Source organism: Anoplolepis gracilipes, unplaced genomic scaffold (genome assembly GCF_047496725.1).
Source record: "Anoplolepis gracilipes unplaced genomic scaffold, ASM4749672v1 Contig28, whole genome shotgun sequence".
Lineage (NCBI taxonomy): Eukaryota > Metazoa > Arthropoda > Insecta > Hymenoptera > Formicidae > Anoplolepis > Anoplolepis gracilipes.
In genome coordinates, this window is record NW_027328673.1 from 119,699 (window position 1) to 132,255 (window position 12,557).

At 35.0% G+C, this 12,557-nt stretch overlaps 1 protein-coding gene across 1 annotated transcript; it reads left to right on the forward strand.

The window, feature by feature from the left end:
* The first annotated feature begins 10,587 nt into the window (after positions 1–10,587).
* On the forward strand, positions 10,588–12,024 carry LOC140675882 (uncharacterized). The gene has a single exon (XM_072910509.1). It carries the CDS (start codon positions 10,999–11,001, stop codon positions 12,022–12,024), a length of 1,026 nt encoding a protein of 341 aa, XP_072766610.1. The 5' UTR covers positions 10,588–10,998.
* The last annotated feature ends 533 nt before the right edge of the window (positions 12,025–12,557 follow it).

The window sequence follows — 12,557 nt, forward strand, 5'->3', positions numbered from 1 at the left end:
TTTAATAAAAATTATTTTATTAATAAAATTAAAGTCATTTACGCAATGTGATTGGAAATGTGTAATGTTGTTTCCCAGTGTATACATCGTACATAAATAATATTTAAATAAATCTGATGTATTTAAACAGGTGAAAAGTTGCTTAAGTGGTTCCCGGCATCAATTCAGAAAGCAGGATTATGTGCGGATCACTTTAATAAAGAAGATTTTATTAGCCGTACAAGATTGCATATTGGAAAAAATCCCATACCATGGGTTTTAAAGGAGACTGCAAATTTTTCTGTCATTTCTGTTGAAGACAATGATAAAAGCATTGCAGAAGAAGCTGGAATTATTTAAAAAATTATGCAGGACAATGTCGTTGACCGAATCTCATCACAATCAGATAATCGAGATTGCACTCCGATGGAAGTCGATTACACCGACTTTCAAATAGACACAGCAGAAAGTACTAGAGACAACACAAATGAAGAAGTCGCAATAACAATGACAACTAAAAAGTGTTACCCTTCTGGAAAGGAACTTTTATGCAATTTTGGTAGTAACTTCACAGACGACGAGGAATGGCTCAATAAGGAAAATCTATTTCTATTATTTATTGACAATTACTCTCAAGGAGAAGTGGAAATAAAAACAAATGTGCAAAAAAAGCGAAAAAAACTGCAAAAGAAGTCTGCCCATCAAAAAATGTATAATGAAGATGAAATCACTGAAATCGAAAAATTAAAGAAAGAAAATTTGAGATTAAAAAAACTTCTTGAGAAAAAAAAGAAAACAAGAAAATATCATTGCTATGTTGCAACGTCGCAATTCTGAAGTTCGAAAAAAAAGAGTGTTTGCAAACATAGTGTTAATGAATTTTTGGATGGAAAGAAGTGTCAAAAGCCACTTGCGAGAACAATGATTAAACTTCAATTACATAAAGGAACGTCAGAATATACAAAAGAAGAAAAAGATCTTGCGAAACAAATGTTTTATTATTCAGCAAGTGGATATTCACGAATAAGAAAGGCTGGATTAAATCTGCCATCAGTATCTTCTGTCAGAAATTGGATTTCTAAAACAGAAATTCGACCAGGATTCTGCGAGGAAATATTTTCCAAAATTCAAGAAAGTTTATCTAAACTACCATCTTCTCAGACAGTTTGTTGTTTGAAATTTGATGAGATGTCGATAAAAAAATTTGAAGAATATAGTCGGAAATATAATCTCATTAAAGAATTAATAGATCTCGGACCTTTGGGACGAAGCAATGAATCAGCGGGACATATTCTACTGTTTTGTCTTGATAGCATTAATACAGAAAATCTTTGGCAGCAAATAGTAGCATACTTTTTGACTAAAAGTTCAACACATAAGGAGATTATTGAACTCACCGAGATATGTTTACAAAAATTAAAAAAAGTAGGGGCAAATGTACAGATAATCACATGTGACCAAGGTGGAGCAAATAGAAAAGCTTTTAAAAATTGGAAAATTTTTCCACATGAACCGTCTTTTTCAATGAAATTTATTTTGCTTCTTTTGATTGGCCTCATCTTATCAAACGGTTAATTAGCCAGTTGAGATCTCATAAGTATATTTATATAAATAGCGAAATCATTATGTCTTTTTACGATTTATTTGCAACATAGCAATTTGACAGAAAATTAAATACTTCAAATTTATTGAATCACATTACCTACGCACACTTTTACCCAAACAATTTTGAAGTCATGAATGTGAAAAGAGCATTTCAAATGTTAAGTGCAAGATTTGCTGCAGCAATATCAACAGCAGGTCAAAGCAATACGTTAAAAAGTTCTTCATGGAAAGCATCTGCGGAATTTGTTTACAAAATGAATAAAGTAATAGATGCTATGAATGTATATCACATAAATAATTGGAAAGGAAAAAAGGGTCCGTTATCAGATAATAATGCAATGGTTGAAGAATTATTAACGTCTTTCATTGAATGGTGTTCGAAGTGGAGTACTTCCCCCAACAAGATATCGAGACCTCCGTGTTTTGATGGAATGATTACTACTATGGAAGCAATTTTATCAACGTATCGTTTCATCAAACAACATTATCCGGATTTCAAGCTTGCTATTGCATTATGCAACCAAGATTCTGTCGAACATACATTTGGAAAAATTAGAGGACGTGGAGGATTCAACCGTAATCCAACTGCCAGAATGATACGATTAACGTTGCGGCATATTTTATCAAGTGCATATATTTATGGAAGCGACAGAGGAAATGTAACTTGTCAAGAAACGTTTTCATTGACGGATGGTATACCGGTAGTTCATGATGAAATAGAAAACAACAATATTCCATTACAAGAAGAATTTATTTGTTTAACTGAAATGGATGACGACTCTGATAATATCATTGCGACAGCCTTTGAAGAAATTATTAAATATTCAGAACAGAATTCCGACTCTTCAGATGAAATAACAAATAAAATTAATTCGTGTAAAAGACTTAAAGAGCTAAACAATTTAGTGTAATAAAAATATTTAATTTAATATTCGAAAATCACAAAAGTAATAGATAAAAAACGGCATAGTGTGGTAATAAATAAACAAATTTTAATTAAGGTTGGGATGTGGCGGACGTTTCGACCCTTCTTTGGGTCACCTTCAGCGCTATAATAATACTAAAACATAATTGATAAAGCCGGAAAAGAATTTAACAAATATTGACCAAGATTGAATAAGTAATTAACATATACATAATCGCTCAATACGGAAAGTCACAACTTAAAAACGCAGTCAATTTGATGTGTGTAGTAAGCACAAGTTGTAAAATCAAGTTAAAGAAAGTCATCGAGAGCAAAGATGCACAACTCCAAAGCACGCATAGTGAAAGCAAGTTCTGTAAGAATGTAACAAAAAATTGTGCATAGTCAAAAATATAGATATCGCGTTATTAATTGAATAACTATGATGTCTAACGAATTTAATCAAATTATGTCAGTCGGTGACATTGGAAAAAAGTCAAGTTAAAAAGCAAATTTAAGAAAAATAAAAAACAGTTAATAAACAAGTATATGTTAAATTTAGTTGAGCACAATTATAAATTTACGAGGTGGCGGTACAAAAGAACTTAAATAAGGAATAATATATAAAGTTAACTCACTATGTAGCAAGATGAGATAAAAAGGTCAAGCAAAAATCGGCAACACTTTTCATTAAAGCTATTATAAAAATTGACTGATCGTCTTGACGGTGTCAAAAGGAATGACAATGTTGTTATAAAAATCTTTCCACGTATGACCCCTAAACCTTAGGAAGCTTGTTTATTACTTCGTTATAAATTTCAGGTAAACAATATGTATCATTTTGAGCGTTTAAACCGTTATGTTGTCTCTTTATATATAACATCTCTGAAATCAATCTTTTGTTAAGACATGTTTCCCTATCCAACACTCTAACGTCGTCCCACTTGAAACCATGATTATAGTGTAATCTATGTTCAGTAATGACGGATTTATTAGTTGTACTGCTTGTTATATTTTTCTTGTGTTCGTTTATCCTGGTACTAAGCTTTCTACTTGTTTGTCCTACGTAGGATGCATCACAATTGGCACAGTCTATTTTGTAGACAACATGTGTATTAGAACCTGTCTGTAACGAATCTTTATGAACTTTAATGATAGAGTTCAGTTTATTGATATTACGATAAGCCAACTTAGTATCAACGTCCCTCAATACGTTTTTTAATTTGTATGTAAAGGAAAGTATGAAGGGAACAGTGAAAAATGACGAAGTAGATTTCTCTTTAATAGTTGAACAAATTTCCCCATTGCAAGGACGGTGCAACAAATATTTAAGTCTAGAGTTAATGTTCTTAAAAATGAAATCAAGAGGGTATCCATTCGAAAGCAAAATTTCTATAATTGTCATAATGTTTTTTTGGTGAAAAGAAGGATGGTACAGTAAGAAGGCCCTGTCAATAAGATTAAAAATTGTTCCTCTTTTTTGGCATTCAGGATGCCAAAAAGTGTGAATAATAATTCAAATATCTACCCGAAAAAGTAGGTTTATGGTAACAGTCAAAATATGTATTGAGTTGAAAACATCTAAAACGTCATTAATTAAATTGCAAGGAGACGCAGTGATAATGTCATCGACATATCTACAGTAAAATGGTGGAGTAAAGGTCAACGTATCTAAGGCTCTCTTTTCAATGTCTTGCATGACCACGTCAGCTATGATCGGGGAGAGTGGCGAACCCATCGGTGTGCCAAAAACTTGTTTATAAAAAACGTTGTTAAAAGTAAAATATGTACTGTCAAGAATAAACTTGATACAGGTCATAAATTCAAGTTGTGGGATGTCAGTATATTCTTTAATAAAATTCCACCTATTGCAGACATTGAAATAACAAAGACCAACAAGGAGAACAACTTAAATTCAGAAGCATATGAAAGAAATGCAATTTCATATTTCACAGGATATATTGCTCGTTACAGTTACAAGAATACAAAGTGCGACAGCTGCCGTGAAAAAAATTTGAAAACACCGATGGAAGAATTAAACGACAATGAAATCTATATTCAGCTACGTGAATATGAACATCAAGACGAAGATGATCCTGAAATAGAATGTCTATCAAGGCTAACAGATTCATTTTTGAAGATTATTACTCTACAACTTGAAGCAATACATTTAAGTTACAAGACGTATTTTAAAGATGTAAAGAAAAAGCTCTTTGAGATTTGTGTAAAGCACGTCCAGCATGCTGATGAAGATTAGTTTAACCAGAATAACGAGTGTTATCCACATAGAATTCAAATGTTAGACTTTATATTAAGAGTCAAGATATATGCAATTACAAAAAAGAATAACAATGGAGAAAGAGAAGAAATAAATATAACATCTAAAAGATCAAAAGGAATAAAGACAAAATGTCAAAAACTGAAGAACATAAAACATTTGTAAAATCATTATTACATATATAAATAGATCGCGGCTCTTCGAGCGGTACGATTCGACTTATTTTACATTTACTCGCGGCATTTAATGCGGAACGAGTAAAACGATCGCGGCTCTTCGAGTGGTACGATCCGACTTATTTTACATTTACTCGCGACATTTAATGCAGAACGAGTAAAAAATATGTAAAAATTCGCGGCCTTATGGCAGATCGAATAAAATGGGAGACAGTTAACTCGGAATTTTTTAAAATTAAAACATAATTTTTTACTTCTTTTATATATTAATTGTAGGTGCAAAATATTTACATTTTTACATTTTTTTATCTTAGTAACTATTATGTTCATATTTTAAAGAATTCCGAGTTATGTGTCAATTGGCCTCCATGTGGCATCTCCTGGAAATGCTCTATGAGCATCAGCTAACAATTGACACTTTAAGATTATTGTGTGTGTAATATTAGACATATATATATATATTATTATATTTTAGTTACTTTTTTTTATTATTTCTTTGTACTTAATATTATTATTTTATTTTAATATATAAAATGTTATTTTTATAAATAAATAAAAATGTGATTTTAGAAAATAAGGATTTGTTTTATATATTTATAAAATAAATTGTTTAATTTAAAAAATCACATTTTTATATATTTGTAAAAATAACGTTTTACAATACATATTAAAATTAAATAATAATATTAAGTGCAATAAAATAATAAAAAAAAGTAACTAAAATATAATAATATATATATATATGTCTAATATTACACACACAATAATCTTAAATTTCACGCACGTGCGTGCGTGCGTGCGTGCGTGCGTGCGTGCGTGCGTGCGTGTGTGTGTGTGTTTTTAAAAAATGAAAATATAAAATCTAACATATAAAGTAAAAAATATAAAAAAATCTAAAATATAATATAAAATATAAAAAGATACGAAATATAATATATATATATATATATATATATATATATATATATAATATAAAATATAAAGAAGAAAAAACTAAAAATTAGTCGGAGAGAGGCGGAGGGGGAACTCGCGACGGCTGCTTCTGTAACAGAAAAAATGAACATTTATATTAGTACCTTAAAAAATACACAAACTTTTGAGCGTATTATATAGATACTTACAGTACGAGAGGCTCCTGTCCGAACAACCTGCGAAGACAGAAAATGTCCACGTATAGGTAAGGGAAGAACCCGTCTAAGAGGCGAGCACGGGGGCCATTGCCCCACAAATCCTCATATTCCGCATATTCGCGGTTGAAGATCCGACGCACCTCTTTCATGTGCGTGATGTTGATATACCTCGGGATAAGGTGGTAACATAGATATTCCTGTAAAAGAAAAAACATAAATATATTATAAATAAAAAAAAGCACATAAAATAATAATGAAAATTACTTACATCACCAAGTGGGATGTGGTAGCACTGATATTGGTAACATTGTAAAAGATAAAAGTGTATAAATATAAATATAAATATAAATATAAATATATTATAAATAAAAAAGCGTATAAAAATAATAAAAACTACTTACATCCTCGAACAGTACATCCAACAACGCTCGGAATAGGTTGCGAGCCAAATTCTTAACTCAGCGAAGTGCACGGCGATGGCTTCGTCTGCCAATCCCTTCGGAAAGCCGAAGGCGACGATACCCCGTCTCGAACATCGCGTCAAGAAATGCCATAATTTGTGACATTTTAAAAATCTTTACTAAAATGAACTGCACTTCACAAATCAAATGTACTCACTGGATCACAGTCAGATACTTTATGCTAGCTCCAGCGAGAGCTAGGTAACGTCTCGGTGAAAAAATAGGTAGGGGATGTGCATGACATAAGAGTTAGCAACAAATGCTTACTCTTCACAGCTGACAAAAAAATTAAAAGCTGACGCGGACTGTCGCCCCACACAGCATTCATACAGATAATTATAATTAAATAGCGACACAATCAGATAAGCATCAGACATCTATTGAAACATTGATCAACATGGATCTAAACATTGATCAACATCGATCTAAACATGTTTAAACTTTATTATACATCAAATAAATATCTTAATATCATGACTTGAAATATAATACCAGATGCAGCTGCACCATGAAATGTAATATTCACCACAGATGTATACATGGCTAAGAGATATAATACTTGCTATAGATTGATCCAACCACTATCATACATCAAACAAACATCTATCAAATCACTATTAAACCACTATCGTACATCAAACGAACATCTATCGAACATCAAACGAACATCTATCGAACATCAAACGAACATCTATCGAACCACTATCGTACATCAAACGAACATCTATCGAACCACTATCGTACATCAAACGAACGTCGATCAACATCAAACGAACGTCGATCAACATCAAGCGAACCATGAACGACATGAATTTTACTATTTTTTCGCGTTTAAAGATGTCAAGTATTCCACGCCCATTGTCTGCTAAAATGCAGACTAATAGAAAAATGCATCACGTACTGTAATATAATACATGCTACAAGGAGAGGATAAAAAAGATAATAACAGACATGTATTGTAACAATAGTTTATTATAAATATGGATTGATCGAACCTTTATGATGATGATTCGACCACCAATTGAATAATTTAAATACATTTGTAAAGCACAATTTCATACATGTCTATCGCAACGCAGAGTAGCATCTAATTTATCTAAAGCAGGAACGTCATCATAGTCGTTATCCAATGTCTCGATAAAAAGACCGATTCTCTCATCGTCTTCCAGTAAATTTGCCAACCATTCTCGTTTTTCATGTCCTTTGACATACACTCGAGAAGATGCATCTTTCAACGTCACGGCGTCAGTGATTAAACGTTTGGCTCTGTAGTACGGAATGTTTCCATCTTCCCATTGCAGATTGTGATGTTTTCCAATCAACCATGCAACTTGAGACCTCTCAGATCTCGTGAGTAAACGGAATGGTGTAAGACTCGTAAAAATATAATGAGAGAGTACAGAGTCCTTTATCAGAATCGCAATTTCTTTCACGATAAACTTTCCTCCAACGATAAATCCTTGGAGATTCACAAACGTTAGCACAACCATAATGAAATGATATTGGCGAGAACTACGACGGACAACTAATGTCAATCATCGAGTATCGCCAGTTTTATAATGTTATAATGTTATAACATTGAAGGGGATTATTCCTGATTCATGTAATTTTGCGGACATTTGTCAACGGGTTATATTCGACAATGCGATCGTGCAAGATGAGGCAATATGCGGTAGTATTTGCGGGTACATCTAGCTTACATTCAAATTCTATTCTTACGTCCACGGTAGCATTTTTGACAGACTCGTTTTGTCGCGAGCAGTCAATGATTGTGAGAGGACCGCACTCTAGAAATTTTGCCATGGTAAATAATACATTATCATTATTGCATCCGTAATAAGATTTACGAAAACGCGCATACATGTCGAATAGGATAGCGTATCTCTTTTTATCAAAATCCAAATTTAAATCATCATACGGATAAAAATCAGAGTTTAGATAGAGTTTAACGTTTGTCAATTTGCAGTCGTCAAATTTGGTAATATCTTTCGACGCGACATTTTTTCTATCAGTCTGTAGTGCAAAGATTACGTATCGCGGTTTCTCCAGCTGAGAGGCAGTTTTCACAGTCCACGAATGCTTAGTCGTACTGTGTAGCAAAGGAAATTCGTATAGATCCCACGAGCGAAAACTCATGTTCAAATATCTACCGCTCTCCAACGCTCGTAGCAAGGACAGTTTACTAATTTCGTTCAATATTACGTGAGACATACGCCATTGTATTTTGTGTAATTCAATCTCAGCTTCAGCAACCTGAGCTCCAAATAGACAATTGTTATTGTTGCGTGAACGTATTAGAATCAATGACGAGCGTTAATCACAACGCGCTTATAATCCTCGCAAAATCTAAGCAACATGTTGAGCGGCACGCAAAAATTGAAGTAACCTTCACCACCATTATTTTCAATTATATTCCACGCAGCATTGTGCAAGATTTTACTTCTCTCGTGTGTAAGAGAAATGTAGTTTTTAATCGTGCAAGTTATTCCAACGTTTCTGTTGCGATCAATTTCCACACGTTGAGTTCATATCGAAATTCATCAAACATGAATGCAACGCAATTATTTCCCAATATCATTAGTTCATCCTTTTTTCTTATCGTCAATTTTCCTTCGACGTAAAGGAAGCTTTTGCACGGTAACGTGTACAAATCCTGATGCTGTATAGGTATCCGTATCTCATCGCTATATCCAAGTGTTGTATTTGCGTATGGATTGTACGTATGAGTTTCAATCTTTACTATACGGTCGTCAAAGATCGATTCGCTTCCAATGTTCAAAATGTCAATCATTCTTTCAATTATTTCGTACGACAAATCCCAAAGACTTTAAAAATTCACGATTCAACGCGCTGAGCTTCTTTTTAGCGTAACCAGACACCTGATTATTGTCACCAGACACCGCTCGCCTCCTCGCAAAAGTATTGTCCCTCGTAAAGATATTGTCTCTCGCGTGCTTCGTTTCATTCAACACGAGCTACAACACTATTTTTGACGTCGTCGTACGTGCAATCGTACGGTAATTTCCTCTCCTCGAAAACCGAGCAATCGACCCTCCTGATCCACAACACGTATCGTTAAATCAGTAATGCTTCGCACGACGATCGGTAGATAAATGATTTGCGCGGACGTTTCCGATATCCCGGTGGTACGCTCGGAGAAAATTCATGTATCGTGTGTACACGCACTGGCATAAGTAGTGTTATAGTGGGGATTCTAAGCCATGGGGCGCTGAGGGGGGTGCGGGGGCGGGGGTATCTGGGAGGCGCGAGGGGTCTGATGTTAGGGAAAGGGGGGTGGGGGGTGGGGGGAAGGGTCCTACACACGTTCGAAAGTAGATGTTTATCTTTGCGGTTGATTTTATAGCCGGGGGCATTTTAGAAGTCATAAAATTGTTTTTTTTCTAGTTTTATGATCATTTTATGGTCATTATATCATTAGGATTTTAAGCGCCAACGTTCGGCAGCTTTGCACCCTCGCGGAAAATCTTCCATAAAACTGGAGCAAAACATCTTCCATAATTTTTAGGGAAAGAACTGCAACTGCAAGGTGTTTATCTTTGTGGTTGATTTATAGCCGGGGGACATTTTAGAAACCATAAAAGTGTTTTTTTCTTTTTTTCTAATTTTTATGATCATTTTATGACCATTAGAATATTATGGAAAAAGAGATTTTAAGCGCCGGCGTTCGGCAGCTTTGCACCCTCGCGGAAAATCTCCCATAAAACTGGAGCGAAACATCTTCCGAATTTTTAGGAAAAGAACTGCAACTGCAAGGTGTTTATCTTTGTGGTTGATTTATAGCCGGGGGACATTTTAGAAGGGATAAAAGTCGTGGGAAAACAATAGAAATTTTGGCCGACGCTGCGACGAACATGTCGGAACGTTTTTATAGATGCAAAAGCGTTGACGTTCGGTAGGATGTGTTAAGACAGCATTAGGCGAAATATAAGAAGAATGAGAGCCCCGTCAAACCATAGTACGATTTGAAAAGGCATACAGGAAACTGTGGAAAAACAAAAAAAAATTTGAGTGGTTACTATCAGGCATTAGAATTGTTAGTGACAGTGAATAGTGAATAAATGGAAAATATTAATTTTGAAGCGATAATAGACGAGTCGTCAGACGAAGAGCATGCGTTGTCGGACGATAGTAATTATATTAGTGATTGCAGTAATACCGATTTTGACGACAACGTAGTAGAAAATGAACAACTCCGTGCGCAAAATCAACGTAAGATTTGCGCCATACACTTTTATTATTCAACGGGTGGTGCTCTAGCTCTCTGTGCTTCGTGTATGGACACCTTTCGAGATGACATCGGATTAATATACGAAATACGGAGACATAAAGTTACATCGCCCGATGAGGTGGATATGCGATGGTGCAGTAGCTGTCAAATTTTATTACATATAATAATGTCGCGTAATATGTGTTATGTTTGCACACAAAAATAGAGAGAGAAAAAATGGAAAACGTGCAGCAGAAAGAACGCGACTTGTTGGAGCGTTCCCACCAAGTCACCACATTGGGTGAATATTTTGGATGGCTGCAGCATTGCGAGGAGTTTATCGAAGAGCTTGAAGAACGCAGCCGTGTCAAGCGTCCGCGACTCTCAATCGGAAATAGACAATTTTTGGTGACAAGAATTGCGCGACTCGAGGGTGCAAAAACTCGATTGCAGAGACAGTTTATACCCAGTGGTGGTGATTATAGTAGTGAAAATAACTCGGAGAGACTCATATGGCGAGAGATTGATACGGCGTTTGAGAGCCGCATCTTGACTGGTGCGGTTATAAATTATAATCACATCGAACCTCGTCAATTTTTGGAAGATGCGAGTGACATTGTGCTCGAGCACGTGCGAGACGTTATGCAAAAACATAACAGTGTGAAAGTGAATACAGTGTTTAACGGCGAGTTTGTGGCGGGCGATAAGCATGCCAATAAATCAATCAATACGAGAAACTGTGAACTCTTACATACATCCGATTTACGCGAGTGGTATGAGCGGCGAGTCGTCGAGCCAATCCTTGCATCGCTCGAAGAATTTCAGGAACGCGATAGCGGATGGGCATTATCGCGTATACTAAATTTGACTGTAAATATAAATAAATATAATCCTATGCGCGCCGGATGTTACGTGCAATTATCGCGAAAGATAATAATGAAACGAGCAGTGGTTAACGTGCAATCTAAAGACAATGCATGTTTTGCGTGGGCGGTAGTGGCTGCTCTGTATCCAGCTGAAAGATGCACACACCGACAATCATCGTACCCGCATTATACAACAGTACTAAATCTCCAAGATATTGAGTTTCCAGTCACTCTTAATCAAATTAAAAAATTTGAAATTTATAATGACATTTCAATCAACGTGTACAGTTTTGAAAACGAAAACATTGTCCCTATTCACCTTACGGAGCAAAAGAGAGACAAGCACATCAACTTGCTGCATGTGCAAGATGCGCAAGATATCGGACATTTTGCATGAATCAAGAATCTATCTAGACTTGTTAGTATGTAACTCAGCAAACACAAGACTAAAAAATATATCTGCGATCGGTATGTATATTTAATAAAACTGTCTAAAAATATTTAAAACAAGGATATAAAAATTTTAACTTTTATTTTACAGATGCATGCACTATTTTCACTCGGTCGAGAAATTGCAATCACATACAGTAGACTGTGGAAAGATGAACGACTGCGCTATCCGATTACCGAGCGATAAGGATAAGTGGCTCGCATTTACCAACTACAACAGGAAGGAGCGACTACCTTTCGTCGTGTACGCCGACCTGGAGTGCGTTTTGGTGAAAAAAGAAGAAGAAAATTTTTATCAACATCACCAAGTATTTAGTATGGCTTATTATGTACATTGCTCGTACGATAATTCGTTATCCGCGTATCATTCTCGTCGCGAAGCCAATTGCGTTGCATGGTTCACCGACGAACTTAAAAATTTGGCGCAACATGTAGAAAATATTTTAACAACCAATGTCCCCATGGTAAATTTAACGCAAA